At 37.5% G+C, this 22,681-nt stretch overlaps 1 protein-coding gene across 1 annotated transcript; it reads right to left on the bottom strand.

Moving 5' to 3' along the window:
* Nucleotides 1–338: 338 nt before the first annotated feature.
* Nucleotides 339–22,476, bottom strand: DHX36 (DEAH-box helicase 36). The gene is made up of 25 exons (XM_030028803.2): nucleotides 22,187–22,476; nucleotides 21,787–21,908; nucleotides 20,757–20,958; nucleotides 20,015–20,053; nucleotides 18,578–18,748; nucleotides 17,576–17,655; nucleotides 16,503–16,577; nucleotides 16,200–16,366; nucleotides 15,530–15,611; nucleotides 14,899–15,039; nucleotides 12,359–12,461; nucleotides 10,687–10,774; nucleotides 9,744–9,799; nucleotides 9,578–9,642; nucleotides 8,930–9,073; nucleotides 8,158–8,275; nucleotides 7,426–7,524; nucleotides 6,243–6,416; nucleotides 5,871–5,957; nucleotides 5,122–5,205; nucleotides 4,921–5,020; nucleotides 4,744–4,834; nucleotides 3,004–3,124; nucleotides 2,283–2,435; nucleotides 339–1,257 (listed from the first exon to the last, which is right to left on the bottom strand). The coding sequence occupies exons 1-25, from the start codon at nucleotides 22,457–22,459 to the stop codon at nucleotides 1,072–1,074; spliced, it is 3,021 nt and encodes a 1,006-aa protein (XP_029884663.1). The 5' UTR covers nucleotides 22,460–22,476; the 3' UTR covers nucleotides 339–1,071.
* Between the last annotated feature and the right edge of the window lie 205 nt (nucleotides 22,477–22,681).

Consider the following 22,681-nt stretch of genomic DNA (forward strand, 5'->3'; position numbering starts at 1 on the left):
TCCAGGCAATCAAGGCACAAGAGCTTTGTTCCTTGAGGATAATCCTAGAAATAACTATAGCTACAGCTGCAAAGTGAACTACCAGCACTTTTCAGTGCCTAGTTGAACACCCTTCATCAGTTTTAGCTCCATCTCCTGCCCCTGGTCCCAGCAGTGGGGAACAGCCCAACCCCAGATCCAGCCCCCAGGCTTTAAAGGAAACAGCAGTTTGATCAAAACAGTATTTCTCAAACTAGTCACCCTACTTGAAATCCTAAACAATGTTCTTACATAGTTGGAAGCATTCAAAACAGAATGACATTCAAACCGTTAAGAACAAAGAACAGATGAAATAACACTTTAAAGAAAAGACTTTTAATGTAATAATATAACCCATACATGGGCTGTTTTTAAAAAAGAAAAGTTAGAATGCAATGAAACCTTAAAGTGTATTCCACCATGACTTTTATCTAACCATGCTTCCTGTAGTCTGAAATTTTAGTCAGTACTGATGACTGATGGGCACAGAAAATAAAGATTGAATGAGATGAAAGGCAGAAGAGAATATTTCTGAAGACTGTTTCCTCCCACAGTACAAATTTACCAAGTGTTTTCAAGTTTAGTTTAATTAAGCTATAATTACCTTCTGTGGAAGTGTTGGTGAGAAGACTGCTGCACAGCTGGAATAACACAGTAAGTATAATTACCACACCCAATTAAAAAAAAAAAGTCTTTTGAGATGTTTCTAGCAGTAGCAAGAACAGTTTAAGTATTATTAAGCAGTATTTTAGCAGGTTTTTTGAATATCTGTTACCTGATGGGGGGGGGGGGGGGGGGGAAAAAAAGCTACAGCAGGACAAGAACCATACATCAACTAACATTGCTAGCATTACATTTCTCTTATTTAAAAAGCTACACTGAACACAGAATACCATGCATATACAGATATTACCAACTATTTTGAAATAACTGCTCTTCAGTATGAGGGAATTACCAGCTTACCCTAAAAAAGTTTTTCCTCTAGCTAAATAAATGATATAAAAAACAAAACAAGGTGAATATGTTGGCTTTATCAATACAGATGAAAGTGTGTCAACTATAGCGTTCACTCTGGAATCGTGGAGCATAGTTTCTGGCACTTTCATTCTCCTGTGTTGTGATTAAGTCTATAATAGCTGTCAGTACTGCTGTCTCCCTGGATTTAACATCATTCCAGTCCACGGGATGTGGGTTTTCTATTTTTTCTTGTAGAAGATCATCGAGCTCTTGTCTTAAATTCTGGAAAGAGTTGTTGGAATGAAGAAAAAAAAAAGAAAAGAAAAAAGAAGAGAGACAGGCAATTAGAGCTACACACAACAATGTTACTACAGTTAAGTTCAAACCCTTGGGCCCTCTGTTCTCCTAATCTTCACACCTGCTGTTCTCCTATCAATTCATTTCAACATTGCTATTTTCAGGATCAAAAGCTGCTTCTCAGAAACTAGTAGTTTTACCTTTTATGACAGATGACCATCTCTGGATATGATGGCCTTTAACAGCCTATATACATCCATTAGCTGGCTATTTCGGGATTAAAAATATTTGGGTTTAAAAAAAAAGACATGATTTCTAGAATCTAATATTAAACAGAGCTCTATTCAGCTCCTCCTTCCACTGGAACTTACTACTGCCAGCTGAAAAGTCTCATCCTCATGTTTCCATATCCATGTGGACATTTCACAGACTGATCCAAGTCATCCTACAGCTTCTGCTATGGAAAACTACAGAGATTAAGTACTTCAAATATCTTACTGTAAGACATGTTTACAAATTCTTTAAATCCACCCTACAACTCTTCTCTGAAGCTTCTACAGTTTTTCAATATCCCCATGAATTTTTCAGAGGCTGCACCAGCTGAACATCAAGGCCATACTCCCGATGCTCAATAGGCACACAGCCTCATTCTCTATTAGTCAAGCTATTACACAGGAAACAAAAAAATAAGTAAGTCTGACTGCCTACTTCTAAGGCCAAACATAAAGGAGTACATTACTGTTTACTTCTGCCCAGTTTACCATGTGATGCAGACTGTTCAGAATGTTATTTTTAGTACTGCTTTTTAACTTGCATTCATCTACACACCTTCACTAGATCTCTTTTGTTTACTTTGTGTACTTGAACTGCTTACTGGGAATGCATTTAAAACATTATCATCTCCCTATACTGATAAATCAGTAGGCACACAGTAATACCTAATACAGAAATCTCTAAGAAGAATCAGTGTTATACTAAGTCTTCCACACACATTATTATTAAACAGTCACCTTAACTAAGTGCGCTATTCTTGCCGGAGACTGGAAAACAATCCATTCATCCACAGCGATGGTATCCTGATCTTTATCCTTCTGAATGGATATATCTCCTCCGAAGAACAAGAGACAATACGGAGAGACCTCTGTACAATCATACAAGTAAATCTGCAAGAAGATAAAACCGTCCAATCACCCTTCAAAACATCTTAAGAGACATCAATAACTCTTAATGAAACTAAAAACAGAATTCCAGAAGATCATTATTCAGAGCCATTCATAAATTTGCAAGACATACACGAAGCAACTCAGTTGGAAGTGTTACATGAAATCAGTTTGAACAGGAGCAAAACTGATCCCAAATGCAGTCCTTCACACAAAGTGCTGAAATCAAACCAACTACTCCATAACAATCAGAGGAAAACAAAAAAATTTCAGCATATTGAGACATGTACACTGGACTGAAATAAAAATTAAAAAAAAATTACACCTGTTATTGCCAGAACCTTAAACCCCCCCAAAAAAAACCAACCACAGAAAAACCCAGTAGTTAGTTATTTGTGGAACAATACTACCAGTATCACAAAGAACATAATCTGATGGCATATAAAAGGAATGACCCAAGACAGGAAGGCTTCAAAACAAAGACACTGTTCACATTGCCTTTGAACCTTGATCCAACCTTATTAAAGAAAGCCACAAAAATAAATTCCACAAATATAAACCCTTCACATACACTGCTAGTTCTCATCTTCAAATGGTACACAAGCCAGTTATAATGGAACTCCGTTTCTTCCACATTAACCGATTTCGGATGAATATTAACTGTCCCATCTGTCTTGGTGCAAACTTTCACCCTTAGAAGGAAAAAAAAAATATTTTTGTTTTAGGATTGAAATAAAATCTTGAAAGTTTAGTATAGTCATGTCCTAAGTTAAAAAAACCCTCCAGATCTCCACTAGCATACTAAACTCTGAATGTACAAGGATGTTCAAAGAAATTTTAACTCCTTTCCCAAAAGATTACAACTGAATCTATAGTACAAATTTTTAGATCTCTCTCTCTCTGCATTTAAGAAATTTGATTTTTTTGGTCAAATTTACTCTCTTAATAAACCCTGTCATTGTCTCAAGTAGAAAAAACAAGTGGAGTCCTTCATTTGGAAGAAGAATGCCAAGCCACTGAATTTGGTTACATAAGCCAAATTTCAAGCAATTTCTTGGAAACACCACTTAAGGAACTTACATATCTGAATTTTTTGCTCGCCGTTAAGCAGTGTCAGTGTGAAACAAGGGACTAGCTATACCGCTGTCAACCAGTCTAGAGTGGTGAACCTCTATTTGTACCACGTGCCTTTGAACAAATTCTACTCAAGGGATAACATTCAACTGCTTTGGTTATACTTACTCCCCAAAATCACATTTCCCTTCTAACATAATCATGCCATCTAACAATAAAAAGCAGAAACCAAGCACAGTATGTATGAAGCACAACTGTTCTCTTTCTCACATTTCAGAGATGTAATTCTTTGGGTGTGGATCACTGAGCTCTCTACTCCCTGTGTGCAGAAGTATGTTGCAAAACATGAAGTTCAGTGTTTTGAAACAAACTGGCAGCCTGGGAGAGGCTCTCCAGCAAAGTGGTTAGTGTAACAAGTCCCTTGCTTAGTGGATCATAAAATTGAGCCTTCCTGGGCAGCTGGCTTACACCTAGCTCCACCATGCGGCAAAGATACAGCGACACAGTAACTTGCATCAGGTTTGCAAACTTTACTGCATCGAGCACACTGGACTCACTTTAAAAGGGAATATCAACTGACTAGCAGTGTCAGCTACAGACAGGTCTAAATTATGCAATGTAAAGTATAATTTTGACTACATGTTCTTACTCCTTTCATAGAAGTGATCAGTCAGGGGGTTTTTTGCTTGTTTTTTTAATTATAGACACAATGCTTGCTCCTATAGTTTGCTGTTTCTGCATTATACACCCAGAAAAATCAATCCAAATGTTCAACACCTCATTCTGTCTTAAATCAGGTCCATAAAGAAGGTTGTCTATATCCTGATGAGTATACTGTTACTGTGAGTAACAGTTAATAAAAATAAATAGTCTGATAATATTAGTGATAAATCAACAGACCAGAATTTCTGGCTTCTATCTTGCCAAATAATAAGAGAGGACAGTGTTTCAACTGCTGCTGTAGATCACAGATAATGGTAGGGCTCCTTTAGCAGCAGTGTTACTGATATATTGTAACATTATCCATGGCATGATACGGTCACACAAATTATTTCACAGGTATCCAAATGTTAAAGTGAAGATCAACAATCCCGTCCCCTCACCTACCCTTCTCAAATGAAGTAACCCACAACCGTGACTTGAGCTATAGATTCATTCATGCACTCAAGCCATTGCTTCACCTCACCAAACTACCTAATGCAGAAAACACCTTGAATACAAACCAACAAACCCTCACATTTTTCTCTTTTTGCTGAAACTTGGCCGGATCTTTGCAACTTTTGGATATAAGCCAGCACAGATGACCGCTTTGAGCAACTTCTCATTATCTGTAGAAGACAACAAAGTAAATAACACAGTTCTGCAAACTGAGATTTCAGCTATCAGAAATTTTCCATTTCCTTCCACTGTTTACCTGAGTTGGTATTAGATTTGGGATCCTTGGGGTCTCTGCTATTCACAAATCCAGCTGCAAGGAGATGCTCAGCAAACTGTCCTTTCATGTTATGCAGCATCTAGGAAACAACAAAAATTATCCCAGAATGATGCTGTGCAAAAGGCTCCTCCCCTTTTCCCCACAGACATGATCCTCTTTTTCAAACTGTCAGCATGTTACCTGGAGTGTATTTGAAGACAGGAAATATTCCCAGCAATAGTCTTTCTCAGTTCTGAAACCACGACGCCGAGTCTCTTCCCAGCCCTAAAAGTGAAAACCGTAGTTCAAAGGTGTTTCTAAGTGAACACATACTAAAAAATTATGGACAGCAAAAACTATTGTTTGTTGTCAAGAAACAATATAGTTACATTTTTCTCTGCAAGAGAGAAAGTAAATCCTTTGATCTCTTTGTTTATGTATATGCAGCACAGAGCAGAAAAACACAACTTTACAACATTTTGAAACAAACACTTCCTTTTTCCATGGTGAGGAGTGAAATCTAGCTAAGTTTGCCAGAACTTAATTTGTTGCTATTAACAGTCCTGGGTAGAAACTGCATTCCAGGCCATTTATTTCCTCTTCTTCTCACCCCAACACTATACAGCTAAGTCTCCAACAGTTTTGAAGACAGCTTCAGCCTCTTGTAGAGGCCAGAAGGGCAAAAATTAATTACTTCAGTAAGGTAACTATAACATTATGCTTTGTCTCTTTTGTAGACTTATCCACAAGAAATTAGGTTACTGAGCCTGAAGACAAGATTCCTCAACACTAGAAGGGTGAAAATTAATTTGGTTTTATGTTTCTGTAGAAGCCAAGAAAGAAATACTTCAGAGCATAAACTGACCAGTTTCTTCTTTAGAATAATCCATATTGCTCAAATTAAAATTCTAGAAGAAAAAAAAACCCCCAAAACATTAAAACAAGCCTACCGTGAAAGCGTTCACCACAGTTAGATGATCACTTTTAGTGTTCTTTGACAGTTCCTTTCTTCTTGCATCCGCTACTTTCTCTTTGCCCTACGAATAATTAGAACCTATAAAATATTCATGACTGACATGACAGTTCTCTTTTTCCTAATTAAGGTACATAGACAGCAATACTTCGTATGCTGCATACACAAAAATTAAAGCTACTTCCAATATTCTGTAGGCAAAGACAATACTTCATAGTAGGTGAAGGCAATCTTTTACTAATAAAAATGCAATTAACATGAAAATAGTAACTATAACATCTCAGTAAGTCCCAATATCCTTCTGAGATTCTTAAAATCTTATGTGCAATTCTCCTCTTAGAAACTTTACCAGAGGAATGACAAAAGGGTCTTTGAAGCTGAGGCTAGCTGCAATTGTAAGTACTGGATCCAAGCAACAGAATAAAGCTCCAAAGAGGATCATCTTTCCAATATGTGGTTCAACTGGTAATCGTGCTAAATGGACACCTAGTGGAGTCAGTTCTTCTTGTCTGTCCAAAGCATTCTGTCAGAAGAAAAACAAAAAAGGAAAAAAGCATAAACACAGCGTTTGAAATGGGGAAGATTTCCTCAAAATAGCCACTAGTATACCTAGAGAACAAAGGAAAGCCTAACAGCTGGAGAACGCAACTAGCTATAACAAGGTATGGTAGGAAAGTGATCAAGCAAGTTATGGAGAAACAGAAATGTTCAATTAGATCCAAGAAAACTGCAACCATCTTTAATTGTGTTTCAAGTGGTTTGTTAGGGGTTAGTGTCTTTCTGGATGAAAGTATGAAGAACTTTTAACACTTCAGTGTCTTCCTATTCTCCTGATCAAGCTTATTTTTAGACTTGTATCTTACCCTCAATATCACTTCTGTTTTTATTTACTCTACCCTTTACTAGTATACAGCACTGTCACAGAACACCAAATGTACAGCTGAATTCTAACTTTAATCGAAACATTTATAGAATCATGCCATCAGTCTAAATACTGCCCTTCAACTAAGTCAGATGTTTCAGTTTATTGCTACAATTGATTTGTACAAATACTACCAGTGCAAGAAATCAGTAGTACAAATGTGTCGTTAACCTCTCCTTCCCCAGCACCCAAAGGGGCAATGACACACAAGATACTTTCTCTGTGGGCAAATAAGGCATATAGGAGAAAGATCTCAAACTCTTCACTAATCTGACTGGGATAGGAAGGCTTGGTGGATGCAGCCATGAGCAGGGTGGTAGAGAAGCAGTGAGTTAAATAAGTATCTGTAGGGAACATAAATGTGAGGTGCATGTGTATGTTGTGAGTCATTTAGAAAGTTCCTCAGGAACTACTCTATGCAGCCCACTAACACCATAATTTCACATAAAACATTTCCTCTGTTCAGTGAAGATACGTAAAGGATCTACACAATACCATAAGGGGTTGGAAATGTCTAGACCTGTACAATCAGAACTGTCTGATAACAAACAACGCAATAACATGGTTCTAAACAAATTTTTCCTTGCGTGTACATTAAGCAATACTTTACCAGCTCCATTAGATGATTTATAGCCAACATTACAGCATCACGAGATGGTGGATCCATTAGTTTGCTCAGAAAATAAGCAATTCCACCAAGCTTTAGAATCTGAAAGGAAACAAAACCAAACCAAAAACCTCAGCAATTGGAGAAAGATGGCTACCTAAAATTAGTAAGCAGTAACCACCCGAATTAAAGTGAATAATTCACAGCTTGAGTTAGAATTTCACTAATTAAGAACTAAGGACAAAAATAAAAATATATTAATGATGAAATTTGAAACATAAGGACCTATTCTTCATTCAGTATGCATACACATGGTATTCCTTATGCATGCATAAGGAATTCAATACAAACTGCCAAAAAGGAAACTCATGTCAGTTTTAAAACTACTTTTTAGTAAAATTCTTTTAAGACATCATATCCCTTGACTCACTGACATTCTCACTGAAGCTCCTCTGACTGAATGACATTTGGGGGACAGGGAGGGAAGCACAGTCCAGACTTCAGCTTTTATTTATACTAGACAATCCTATTTTTCCCGGGTTTGATGCAGCTAGATACAAGTATGCATTTTTCAAAAGTTGCTGCAATTATTACCTAAATATATTGTGCCTCTGGTGTAACTGAATTTTGACTTGAAGACAACCTTAGGCTCATAGTTGCATTAACTTAATCTCTCAACCTCTTATTCCAATGGAAAAGTAGATTATAAATATGTTTGAAGATTCATATGGTTACCTTGATTTGTAAACAGAGCTCTTCCAAAGGTGTTCTCAAGATCTCTGGTAACTGATAATCATCTAGAAGGCTAGCACGTAGTCCATTGTACAGATGATAACAGTGGCCTGGCTGAACTCTGGAATTATTCAAGTAAACAATTGTATTTTTTTTCCCCTATGACACTGTGACATGATGATTGTTTTTGTTTATAAACCACTTTCCAAAACACATCAAAGAATTAGAACTGAAGCATATTCAATTGTAAAGGCCATTTCAGCTTTCTGAAACACAGACCCATCAAGAGGAGAAAAGGCATGCAGAACACAGAAACCTCCTATCAACTGCTCAAAAGGAGTAATGAAGAGACCAGAGAAGAACTGTAAATCTGAACAAGAGAGAAAATATTCCACAAGGTATTTTGAGAGGGAGAGACATTTCAGAAAAATTTGGTATGTGGCTAGGTGATATTAATTTGTAGGCAATTTTCACTTTAATGTATCATAGCCTCATAAATCAGGTGTGAAGGCAAACACTACCAACAAAACATTTAAAAAAATGCAGGACTTATAGAAGAATAAGGAGGGAAACTCATGAGTTAAATGCAGCACAAGTTAAGTCAGTTTCCTAGAAAGACAAAGAAACCATTCTTTCCATAAGAACAAGAGACAGTTGTGCTAGCATCTGCTGCTGAACATATGAATAACAAAGTAGTATCTTCAGCAGCATGTGCTCCAAGATTGATGGAAACTTAATATCACAAAACTCTTCTAACTTTCCCCATTATTCTTACCTTCCTGCTCGACCTTTCCTCTGCTTGGCATTAGCTTTACTAACCCACTCTGCTGCCATTGTGCTAATGTTGTTCTGTGTGTCAAAGTGAGTTTCCTTTATTTTTCCACCATCTATAACAAACACGACGTCATCTATTGTAATGCTGTTAAAAAAAAAAAAAGAGAGAGGAAAAAAAATGCAACTCTTCATATCTTTGCAGGCTTGACCTAGGATCTGAAAGGGGTTTAGCCTCTCTTTATCCCCTCCCAAACTGTGAGCCAACAATAAAAAAAAATAAAAATCTGTGTTTGGAATTTCATTAAGAATTACGTTACTAAGCAGTTCAAGAAAGAGCTTGATTTATTCTCCTAGGTCTGGCAGAAGTCACCACATGGGGTTATGAAGTCTGCAGAGAGGACAGGCAGCTCAGATTTATCATGTACAACAAAGGCGAGTCATTATATCCATGTTTTAATTGTTTAAAACAATTAAAGGCAAACTCCTGTTTAGTCTATAAACATTTCTAAAAATAGCGTTATAAATGAACAGTACAAACATGAAAACATGTATTTTTGGAAACATTAAACAGGTTTATAATTTAAATTATCAATTTCACTTATGTTACTAATTGTATAGGTTTTTTTGGTCTGTATAGCTAGCTATTTACCTAGTCTCTGCAATGTTGGTAGCAATCACGATTTTCCTTACTCCTGGCGGGGTCTTCTTAAAAACCTGTAATTATCCATGGCCCATTTATATGTTTGCCAAAACCAAACATATGCTTAATTTTTTTTGCTGTAGTTGTGAAATATTGCAATAAAAGGAAAGCATACCTGAGTCTGGTTAACAGTAGGCATCAATGAATGTAAAGGTATGATAATAAACCTATCTGAAAATTAAAAATCAGTAAAAGATATGGTGTAAGCACAGAAACTTTAATTTTACAGGAAAATCAACTATGCAGAATAGAGAAAATATGCTGCAAGTTAAGTCTACTGTTTCTTATTCTGAATTCACAGGTGTATGTATCATAATGGCAATTTCTAAAGTAAAAAGGTATAAGGGAATTTTTTTATTATGCTATGATGACTTGACAAGTTTAAGAAGATATAGGAAGTTACATACAGTAATTTATATTTAATTTTAAAATTCTCAAATTATTTAATAATTTATCAAGTTTAATAAACTGACAACCTCCTCAATCTTTCAATAAATTGAAATTCTTTATCTATGGAAGGTACACAACATGAACTGCAAGACAACTACCTGAATAGTCAATAGCATAGTTAGACAAGTTAGGTGAAAATGAGTTATGCAAACAGGACAAATTAAAGTGTATCCGATAGGCATAGAGTATTTTAGTGTCCTATTAAAAAAGCTTCAAGGAATAAATAGGATTTAAAAGAACTACCAGCAAAGCAGTAGACAGAAGCTGCTGAAGGATCAATAAAAGAGCAAATGAACACAGAATGAAGAAAGAGTTTAGTTTTGGATGGAAGTTATCATAGCTACAAGAAAGGGCGAAAGGAAAAAGATGCAGGTGTGAGATTCTTTTTCAGATTGTTCACTCCTACACTGAGGAAAATGAGTTATTATCATTAGCAAATGAAATATACCACAGAAATACAAAAAATGCTGAACACACTGCAATCATTTTGAGAGGAGAGATGAGAAAGTGAAAAAAAAATCCAGTGCAATACCAGCAATCACATGCAAAGAGTAAGAGTTTGCCACTAACACTACTGCTAGAATTCCCATGTAAAATTTTGTTTTTACCTGACTTAAACATGACTTGTGACATCAAGAGATCATGCAAAGTGCTAATGTTGTCCCAGCCTGGAAGAAACACTAGAATTGCACCATCCTATATATAAAAGAGGGAGTGAAGGGAAAAGAGGTTAGAATAAATTACACGCTATGCAAAGAACCAGCTACTTCCACACTAATGCACATGTTGGATATGTGATATTTGAAACCTCATTGACTCAAATTTGGAACAACATTTATAAGATTGTTTTCTATAAAAGACTTAGCTACATATGTTTATCTGAACTTAATAAATAAAAATTTGATTTTAAACATTTTTCCCCTACAGTGTTTTAAACACAGCCATGTCAACACTAGAAGAATTTGAGCTGCAAATAAAACACAGAGAAACTAGTGTACAATTTTCAACACAGGAAGCACAAAATAGGAAACAGCAACTCATCCTCATTATACCCAGCTTAAATGATCTATCAACTGAAATATTAAGTTATTTGATATTCTTAATAATCAAAATTCTCTTTAAGGAATCAGCCAAGGTATCAGCTCTTCCACAGATGTTTTTGAACACAGAAAAAAATATATTACTTCAGGTTATGACAACCTGTTACCATAGGTATAATGTATGTAGAAGTTATTCTTACTTCATGCTCGTCACTGCTTCAGGCAAAGGATCCTTCTGATATTAATATTCTGATGTTATTACTAAATAACAAGGTAAGGCACATTTGGGGATAACTATTAATGCAGCTGTATTAACTACTAATGTTGACAAACTGAAAGTTGGAAAAGTCTCCTAGCTGTGTGTTTGGTAAATGTGACTAGACTTTTGCTGGGCTGTATAAAAATTCAGTCTTTGCTGCATCTAAGTCTAAATATGACTACTCAGGCAGAAAAAACATTAAAGCTAACTGCACAGTGTAGGTATCAGGCAGTGAACATCAATTCTAAGTATTGCTTTTGCCCTCTCCCTCCCATTGCTGAGGAATTAAGAACAGAGATTCAGCTGTACACCAAAGAGGTTTTTGGACAGTTTTCTACAGCTGTTTCACAAAACATAACTGTTACTACAAAGACTACTACCTTTGACAAACACAGTCACAGAAAGAACTAAAAGTTAAAATCTAATTTGTAATATATTACTTTACATGAAATAACTAAGATGTATAATTAATTTGAAAGCTTATTTAAAAGCTTACCCAAAAGAAAAAAATGCAGCAATCTGAATCAAAATGGCACCCAAATCTTCAGGTATCTATCCCATTTTGTTTATAAGACAATCCCTACTGTCAGTGAAAGAATTCAGCTCCCTTGCTCAGAAGGGACCACAGATGAGTGTATCAAACATATTTGTAAGTTTTCCAAGTTTCTTAGGTACATAGTTCTCATTAATACCCACAACCCCTATTCAAGAAAATGCTTAGATATGTGCTCCCCTTTAAACATGGATTCTATCCCATCATTTCAATAAACACTGTAACTAACCACATTCTAAACTCAGGGCTTAAATAGTAATTTGGTACTTAAAGCTGCTAGACTACTTCTCAGAAGAGCAAAACAAAAAATTATTCTTCTTTATATCTGTATGATAAGCCAAACTAACTATCAGCTCTGACATTCCCAACAGCCACTGATCACAATTCAGCCACATCATTAAAATGTGATGATAGGAGACAGAGTGTACCTCTTCTTCCAAAACGATGTGTCTGATAAGTGCTGCTATAAGGTCAAGGTCGACCTTATCATCATCCATCATTTCCAAGGCATCTATAGTACTTGCTGAATACCTACAGGCATTGAAAGCATACATATTGTTAACTTACTAACATACAAAGTCACGCACTTGTGTTTCTGTTATAAGGCTCTGCAATCACACATCTATGTAACCCACTGCTGATCAATTTATTTCTTCGTCTGTTCAATTACTGTATCTCCAGTGTACTCTCGAGATTTGGTTTAGTGCTATGTGCTCGTTTTGGCTGGGATAGAGTTAATTTTCTTCATACTAGCTAGTATGGGGCTATGTTTTTTGCTGAAAACAGTGTTGATAACACAGGGATGCATTAGTTATTGCTGAGCAGCACTTACACAGAGCCAAGGCCTTTTCTGCTTCTCACCTCACCCCACCAGCAAGCAGGCTAGCGGGGGGCACAAGAAGTTGGGAGGGGACACAGCTGGGACAGCTAACCCAAACTGACCAAAGGGATTTTCCATACCATATGACGTCATGCTCAGTATATAAAGCTGGGGGAAGAAAAAGGAAGGGGGGGGACATGTTCAGAGTGATGGCGTTTGTCTTCCCAAGTAACCATCACACATGATGGAGCCCTGCTTTCCTGGAGATGGCTGAACACCTGTCTGCCCATAGGAAGTGGTGAATGAATTCCTGGTTTTGCTTTGCTTGCGTGCGCAACTTTTGCTTTACCTATTAAACTGTCTTTATCCCAACCCACAAGTTTTCTTACTTTTCCCCTTCTGATACTGTCCCCCATCCCACTGCGAGGGAGGTGAGTGAACAGCTGCATGGTACTTAGTTGCTGGCTGGGGTTAAACCACGACATACTATTCTAAACTGATGATAATAGCAAGTTTAAGAATTACCATGTTATGACTGAACTGCATCTGAAGTATTTACATGATCTCTCTCCTCCTCATGGATTAGCTAGGACCTAAGCAAGCTGCGTTTACCCTTTAATTTATCTCTCTCTCACAGTGAGCAGAGGAGGCATCTCACCTGTTCAGCCCTTTGATTTCATGAAAGCTAACGCTATAGAAAGAATTGCCGATTGGTTCAAAAGACAGGGTGGGAAAGGGAAGGAGGAGTACAAATGGGATGAGCAGAGCATGGGATAGGCCAGAGGTACAGCACTGAGGACTTTCCCCTTAGAAAAGAGAGATAAAACTGAGCCACCTTGTCCTGGTTTCAGCTGGGATAGAGTTAACTGTCTTCCTAGTAGCTGGTACAGTGTCTATGTTTTTGAGTTCGGTATGAGAAGAATGTTGGTAACACACCGATGCTTTCAGTTGTTGCTAAGTAATGTTTAGTCTAAAGTCAAGGATTTTTCAGCTTCTCATGCCCAGCCAGCAAGAAGGCTGGAGGGGCATGAGAAGTTGGGAGGGGATACAGCCAGGACAGCTGACCCCAACTGGCCAAAGGGGTATTCCATACCACGTGACATCACGTTTAGTATATAAACTGGGTATCGCCGCTCCCGGACTAACTGGGCACCGGTCGGCAGGTGGTGAGCAATTGCATTGTGCATCACTTGTATATTCCAATCCTTTTATTATTCCTATTGTCATTTTATTAGTGTTATCATTATTAGTTTCTTCTTTTCTGTTCTATTAAACTGTTCTCATCTCAACCCACGAGTTTTACTTTTTTTTCCCCGATTCTCTCCCCCATCCCACTGGGTGGGGGGGAAGTGAGCGAGCAGCTGCGTGGTGCTTAGTTGCTGGCTGGGGTTAAACCACGACACACCTATATTCATTATTGTTACCAAGCTGGATGTATAGACAGTCCCAAAATGCAGAGGACAAATAAGACAGGAGAAAAAACAGGAAGATGCTATTCTTGAAATAAATCAGCCAGGCTAGCCAATTAATCAACTTATCCAGATTACCAAAGTAGTCAAATGCTGGCAATCAAAAGAATGTTTCAAGTGGACAATCTCTACTAGGTGCTCAAAAGGCAAAATTATTTACCTTGGTTTTAAACCACTCTAGTGGAATATTAAAATATTCTGAGGAAAAGGCTGTGGTGGTTTTTTTTTTTTTGTTTGGTTGGGGGGTTTTGTTTTGTTTTTTTAAACCAGCACATTTTGTCTTATGTTGACTATGAGACTAAAATACTGTGAGATCTCTCCCAAAGAAAAAGACTGAAGAAGGGGAGAATTCATCAGAAAAGAACTAATGGCCAAAGCTCAAGAAGCCTAACGTTATGCTGAAGACTGCGATGGACAATACCGACATCAATAGCAAGCAACTTGACAGCTGTAGTTCTCTTACAGTTTGCACATGCAAAAGAAGCAAATCCTCTGTGACAACTCTAAAGCACTTCAGTGGTTGCCAGCCAACTGTACTGGCAACTCCATCATTACTGTTTTCCACAGTACCAATTATCACATCATTAATAAAAGCACAGTAATAGAATGCAGCACTAAGTTATGCTTCTTAGTTAAGAAGCGTCTAAAAACCTAACACAAAGAGTAACTTGAGAACAACCTGCCCCGCAGCTGCCTTAAGTAGTCCGGCCATCGTTCCCTGTAGATTTCCTCTTTCTCTTCTTTTTCTGGTCTGCTTACATGTCCTTGCATGAAGCCTTTCTTCCACCGTGGCCGACGGTCTGTGTTCTCTGGAGTATACCTTTCAATTTAAATAACAAACATAATTAAATTTTGAAACTAAGTAATTTAAAGCCAGCTGCATAGTAGTTTTCCAAACTATGGACAATATGTCATGCTTTAGCTATACCATGTAAATAAGATTCTTAAATTTATTTTCTGAAAGAAATCTCACTTATAAAAACAGGTACCATGTCTAGCAAGCATGAGAACATGTAGGGAAAAAAAAAAAAAAAAAGCCTGAACAAACAGAAAGACTAGCTCGATTTAGTACTCTAAAAATTCCAAAAGACAGACAAGGTTTTCTTCCCTCCTCAAGACAACATTTCCAGGTAGCTATGCACCATTCTTAAGTACTGTAAAAGCTACTAACCTTTCCTTGAAAGGTTTTCTGTTAAAAAACACAGCTAATTCTTCCACAGGTTACTTATGCCAAGATAATCTTTGAAAAGACACACTAAGCAAAAACCCCCAAAATACTATCCATACTGGTGTTCAGAAAATACACTTACCTCAACTTCTCAATTACATCTTCAAGAAGATACTCCACCACAGGGAAAGTGAACCCAGGTATGTGAATCATTGGACAATTATCTGTCGAGGAAGGCATAACTCTGTTTTTAAGCAGCAAATAAAATACTGTACTGAAATAATAGAGGCAATAAACATTCTTCACTATTTTTGCAATACAGTTGCCAAGTCTATATATAGGGTTTTTCTGTTTGTTTATTTTGAAATTTTCACGGAAGATGCCAAATTCAATTCCAAATAAAGTTGCTGAATAAAAAAAGCATAGGTAGCAAGCAGTATATTGTTCTGCAGAATGTTCATCTGGTTCCAGCTACAGGATAAAGCTGGAAGACTGAACAACTAAAGGCTTCAATCTGGTTGCCCACTCACACAAAGACTTCTAAAATACAGTAAATATTAGTAAATATTTAATATGAAAACACTCTGGAGATACTGTTTCCACGATATGTCTGAAAAGCAAATATAGAAGCAACACATACTTGTGATGAGCTAAAACTAAGAGAGTAAGCATCTCCAGCAGCTGGCAACTATTTGTAAAATTGAAGTCATTATGCCTATTAATAAAAATCAATCCTAAAATTTGAGAACCGCATTATACTGCAGAAGCCTAAATCACTTAACAGGAACATTCATAGGAAGCATTTCACCTACCAAAATACTCCGAAAACTTCTCTGCATTTAAAGTAGCACTCATTAGTATTACTTTCAAATCCAAACGAATATTCAAAAGATCTTTAATAATGCTCATTAAGACATCTGACTGAAGATTTCTTTCATGAATTTCATCAAGGACTACATGACTAATGCTGGACAAGTGCCTAAAATAGAAGAGCAGGAAGTTAAACATTTGTTTTTAGCAGAATTAAAAAAACAGAGACGAGACTACTAGAAAAAGCTCAGTAGCCAATTCATTTCATAATTGTATTCAGTTTCTTATTAAACAAGAAAACTTACTTATCTGACTGGAGCCACTGTAGGACAATTCCTGTGGTACAGTATAAAATTGAACCTTGTTTCCTTGGTAACCGACTGAAAGAGATACATTAAGAATGCTTCAGTTCTCTTCTGTATTTTACAAAGTACTTTAAAAGCTTAAAATCAAAATGCAGATAGTCATTATAGACATTATGAAGTATGTCTCATTCTCTAACTTGCTCACTTACAGTTCAGTGGAAGAACAAGGAATTAGGCCACTGTTGCAACAATTTTGTTGATGGGGAATGAACTGCTTGTAATCTGACAGAAGCCCTGACTTCCCAGACATTTTTCGTCATTTGCACGTTGATCTGCTGACCCCAAACTCTGGCAGCTATTTAAGTTCAGCACAGATGACAGCTAAATATACAGCAGTATAACATTCCTGATTAAATAGTAAAGAAAAATATAACTGAGATTCTATAAACTCAAAATGCTGAAAGGACTAAGCTGTCATCTCTCACCAGCAGTTTTTCTTCAATGATAATTGAGATTCCATTCTTTGCTGGTAACATTTCAGGTATTTTTTTTAAATTACAGATGACTCCAAATGTAATAGCTTTTGCTCTATGGCACTAGGTCTATGAACTCTTGTCAATGCACCTAACTTTATTACCTGATCCCAGTGAGATTACTCAACAGGTTAAGTGTAGCAAATACATAGTTTTCTACAGAAATACAGCTTATAGCAGTCTCTCCTTTAGCATTTCCATTTTTCCTTGAAATTCATGGATTAGGGACATCAATTTTATCTCTGTCTATAGCAGAACCTTTTAGAAGAGCTGAAAAAAGGACTTACTAAACAAAGTACAACTTGGTGCTAGCCATTGCTACACGCTACATAAAATACAATAATCACACTCAAACTTTTTGCTAAATTTCAAAAACCTTATTCCCTACACCAGGTCTTCACAGGAATTCCTTTTGGAGAAAAAAATCAGAATGAAAGCAGTCACCTATGTTCAGAACTATTTTTCAAATTTTCTTGCTTGAACAACAATAGATACTACTTTACGTGAATCCACAAAAACTGTCAAGGGAGCCTCTCTCACCTCTGCAGACGAATTTGGTATCCTGTACTCTTGCCACTACCGCATGCTTCTGCCCTTTCAGCAGCAACTCTCTCAGCCACCTTAGAAAAATAAATAAAATCAAAATAGTGCATTAAAGAAAAATTTAAAAATCCCACAAGGCCGAGCTATGACTTAGCTACTCATCAACAGGAAATAACCTAGAACCAAGATGTTATGTAAACAATAAAGAAACACCCTGAAAATCACTTTTTCTCCTCCACTGAGGACTGTGTTTCCTGTCAGCAACCCAAGAATAAGTTTGCAACCCAGGACATATTTTAAAGGAACATAACCAGTTAGGCATTAGCCTAACTCATCCTTTTAGCAGGGTGAGCTTTTTGTCATGGGAAGTAAGGTTCTATAATCATTTGACACTTAACTATCATGAAGAATAATTACTGTGCACTTAAAAGCCAAATTCTTTCTTGCTCATTAATATACCCCTAAAGGGCCTTACACAACATTAGTGTTTACCTTAACTCACATTTGCACTGCCCAAATCCATTAAAACCACAGATATATACCATGATTAAATTCAGGGAAGAATGAGGCTTGCAGTGCCAGTACTCTATTAACAACAAAATGAAATATCTAATTAGTATATATTAACAAAATTGTTATTTGCAACAGAAACTAGGATGGCTGAAAACGAACACACAAAAAGCCATCTTCACTGTCCACTACAAGCTGAATGCTTCTCTTAAGCTTTAAATTTAGTATCAGTACATGTGACAGCAGAGCAGTTTCTTTGAGAGGTGCACAGTACCTATCTGGTCATTTGGAATTTCTTCAAGATCTTAACTTCAAATAATCTAGCAGATTGTACACTCAGTTCATAAGCTTGCCCATGGATCCTAGGCCCACTAAGAAATATATTTTCCTTCAATGATGCTGAGTAAGGCAGTAATTTTTCCTCTGATTTATTGGGAAAAAAAATAACCATAAGAAATAAGTTACTCAGTTTGTCAAAATGGCACTTACCGAAATAGCACTGATCCTCCTAGGCTGAGTACAAACAATCCTGCACACAGACCCTTTCCCTCGCTCTATGTAATCATCCAAGATGAACTGTGTAACTTGGGTTGTCTTTCCACAACCAGTTTCACCACTTATCACAGTTACTCGATTATTGTTTATAAGGTTTACAAGTTCCTGTTTCCAAACAAAGAAAAAACATTTATTGTATTATTGTTCAAAACAGATTTTAGGAGGATGTTGACAATTCTCTGCTACTGTGCAGTGAACTTAGAAGAAAGCGTCATAGCAACTAAAGAAACAGATATTCATCTGTTTCTCGTAATACTAAAAAAAAAAAAAAAAAAAGTTTAATTTAAACCACACAGAAGTAATTTCTGCACATTTGCACTTCATATGTGTAAGGCTTAAAGCATATCAATTCTGAATACTAGTTTTAAATACTTAAGATCCAGCATGAAAATAACATAAAATAACTAAAACCAAAGCCTGAAATACATTGTTAAACTTTCCTCCTTCCTACTTGCCTTCCGTATATCTTTGGTGACTGAAAACAAGCATTTTCCCTTTTGGACTCCAAGACTATACTAACTGAAGATTTTCAGCACAATATTTTAACATTTCTTATACTGACAGGAACAGATTTCTTACACTTCTAGCCTCCACCTCCCAATCCAAAGGATTGTAAAGGGGATTATAACTATTTTGAGAAACAAACACTAACAGGAGGGACGACATTATTACAAATACATTAACTTTAGAAAGGAAGCTTGCTAATCATTCACTGAACCTGCAAAAGAAAACATAACAGAATACTTGTAATATCTGATTCATACAGGTGACATCAAATGAAGAATTACCATCAATTAATAATAACCCATGCTATCATTGACTTTATATTCTCACTGGGAAATTAATGGCAGTAATGGCCAGGAGTACAGCCATAAAGTCTGTGATTAAAAAAGAAAAATGTTTAATCTGCATTATATTCAATTCTAAATTGGGCAAGCATTCAACAAATGTCCACAATTTTATATCTATAAGAAAGCATGACAATTTATGTAGTGGTCAATTACTCTATATTAAATCCAAGTAACTAGGAACAACATAGAAGTTTAACTGGCAGAGAAAGAAGAAAAGACCTATACTTAAAAAAAAAAAAAAATTACTTAAACGTATCTAGCATTCAAAACCATTTCCATGAATAATGCTGCCCCTACTGATAAAACTGGATATAGCCCCAGAGTAACTGTCCATATGAAGCAGTAAAGCTGAGCTACTTTCTGGAAAGAAGTCAAACTCAGCATCAGAACTTGGGAAGCTTCAGCACCTTCATAAAAGGCAACAAAGATTTCCACCTAGTCCCAGTTACACATCTGTTTTCTCCTATTTTACAACGGAGCAACAGAAACACATATTCTTTCAAATTAAATACACATTTACCTGTCTCATCCCGTATGAAGGGAGTTTCTCTCGGAATCTCTGGGGAAAAAGAAAGTAATAGTATGTATCTTTAAACACCTTTTCAACACTAAGTAATATAACAGATTTCATCTGTGATCTAGGCTAAACTGAGAAATAACAGGACAAACTGTTCAGCTAATACTTATATAAACACAGGTCCACTAGAAATAAGTTTAATTCCATGAATGTTTTCAGTTTCATTAAATTTAGCAAAAATATTTAAACCCAACAGTTCAGTACATGAAAATGTACGTACATACAGCTGTAAGACTAGGGCCTTGCATCAAATGGAGAACTGCCTGGTCATGGTAAGACTATTTTATTTGACAACTTTATATAGGGCTATTAGAACAACATAAACTACGTTTTTAAGAGGCAATTCCTTAAGAGCCCATTTTTGTGCTTTCAGTTTTAGACATAAATACAAGGATACAACCCATTAAAGAACAAATGGAAAAACCCAGCCAACTAAACAATGCGTAAGCTTAAAATTTTAGATTTTATGCAACCAGAAATTGCCACTGAAAGTCTGTTTTTTAATCGCTCTCCTCTTGATAGGTATGCATTTTGTAAATTCTGAAGGTAATTTTTAGCAAAAGTAACACCACGACAACTTCCTAGTAAATAAATTGCAGGAAGTTATGTTTTCAGGTTAGTTTAATTAAAAAAAAAAAAGATAAAATCCAATTAAAAGCTTTCTACTTAACACATGGAAAAGTACCTGCATTTCAATATATCGCGGATCAGATTTCTTCTTTCTTAAGTCTTCTTTAAGTTGCTCATCTAAATCAGTATCTTGCTCATTTTTTTCAAAGAGATATTCCACATCCCGATCAAGAAATGTTTTTTCCAAGACTGGTCTCTGTCTTACAGGAGCTTTTTCAGTATCTGTTTTCACTTTTGCAGGCTGTTCTGGAGTAGGTCTGAAATAAGTGCAGGGAACAGAAACTTCAAAGATTATCCAAGATGTGCTTGGCCGCTGCGAAGAGTACACTGAACCATTCAAGGCAAACCTTAAATCTGTTTTTGAGACATTACACCCATGAGTTACTTGACCATCAGCCGATGAGAATATGGCGTACGCCATTAAAACAATTAAAGTCTGAAAACCACCAGCCATCAAAAATTTTACATCTGTATCTAGAAATGTAACATGCTCTTTTGTATCAAACACAAAACTAACAAAGCAATAAAAGATCTCCAGAGAATTACTGCTTAACCAGCTGTCAGAACCACTGTCCTGTAATTGGATCATTCAGCAAAATGGAGACCCAAACACCTCATTTCAGTGGACTCAAGAGTAACACACCTGGCAGCCCATTTCACTGCTATTACTTAAAATCCTTTAAGTGTTAAGAACGGACGCCATTTCACAGAGGCCAAGAAAACATTCTAAGAGTGCAGAATAACTGAAAAACAAAGTCAAATGCCACTCTGCAAGAGTAATTCCAGAGGCCAGGGGAGCTGAAAAATTCCATATATCTACTCTAGTAGGCCTGGATATCAATTACAGGATTTTACGATTTTAAGTAAAAATTTAACAGCCCAAACTCAACAATAACCTGGAAAAGAGTTTTACAGCAATGGTTACAACCATTTCGGTATGACAATACATGTCAAGAAAACTGAGTAGATCTGTTAACCTAATTCACTTGCTAAACGTAAATATTTTCTGATATATCTTCCTATCAGCTTGTGGGAATTTTGTTCCATTCCAGTAAATAAAAGGATTAGTAATTGTTTCTCTTTACCCGTCTTCATCCCCAGACCACCAGGACATGGCTTCTTGCTCCTTTTCATTTTTAGTTTGGACAGTATTCAACAGCTGCACAATTTGCTCTTCCCTGCGTTCATCCATACGCACAACAGCTCTCTAGTAAAAAAAAAAAAAAAGTACAATTTTCATCACCGTGTACTCAGCACGTCTTACTTAGGTATCAAACTAGCGAGACTCTTCGGCACGATCAGAAACTTCTTTTTGAGTTGCTCCTGACGAGGCATTTCAAGGCGCAGAGGCGAACACCTCTTTTTCATCCTGCCAGGCAAAACATTCCACGAAGTAGAGGTGTCCGACACCCACACCCCCCCACACACGCGGGGCCCCAGCCCCCGAAGCGGGCCGGCGGGGCAGAGCCCGCGGCCGCCCCTCACCTGCTGCCGGTCCGTCTCCTTGCTCTTCTGGCCCTGCTTCCGCGCGTACCACAGCCCGATCTCGCGGCCCTTGAGGTGGCTGGGGTGGCGGCCCCGCCCGCCGCCGCCGCCGCCGCCGCGGCCCCCGTGTCCCCCCGCGGCAGCGGAGGAAGAGGAGGAGGAGGAGGAGGACCCGCCATCGCCGCCGCGGCCCCGGCCCCAGTCGCGGCGGTGCTCGTAGCTCATGGCCGCCCGGCAACCGGCTCCCAGCACCGCCGCCGCCCTCCGCCTCATCCGCCGCCTCACTTCCGCCCGCCGCCCCGCCTCATCACATCACGCCCCGCCCCCGCTGGCGCTGCCAGGGCCGCCGGTTCGAGTCCCCGGCCGCCAGCAGGCGGAGGTCAGGGCGGCGGCGCTCGTTCGAAACGCGCCGGCGAGCGAAGCGACACAGCGATTCAATGAGGCGACCTCATCACCGCGGTATGTCACTCGGGTGCACCCTGCACGAATATCTCT

This window comes from Aquila chrysaetos, chromosome 10 (genome assembly GCF_900496995.4).
Source record: "Aquila chrysaetos chrysaetos chromosome 10, bAquChr1.4, whole genome shotgun sequence".
In the NCBI taxonomy this organism is placed as follows: domain Eukaryota; kingdom Metazoa; phylum Chordata; class Aves; order Accipitriformes; family Accipitridae; genus Aquila; species Aquila chrysaetos.

Coding starts and splice junctions, on each gene's coding strand:
- DHX36 (XM_030028803.2), bottom strand. CDS start 22,459: ATGAGGCGGAGGGCGGCGGCGGTGCTGGGAGCCGGTTGCCGGGCGGCC. Junction 20,959..21,786: donor TGGTCTGGGGATGAAGACGG/GTAAAGAGAAAC, acceptor CACTTATTTCAG/ACCTACTCCAGAACAGCCTG. Junction 9,800..10,686: donor ACAAGTCATGTTTAAGTCAG/GTAAAAACAAAA, acceptor TTTAATTTTCAG/ATAGGTTTATTATCATACCT.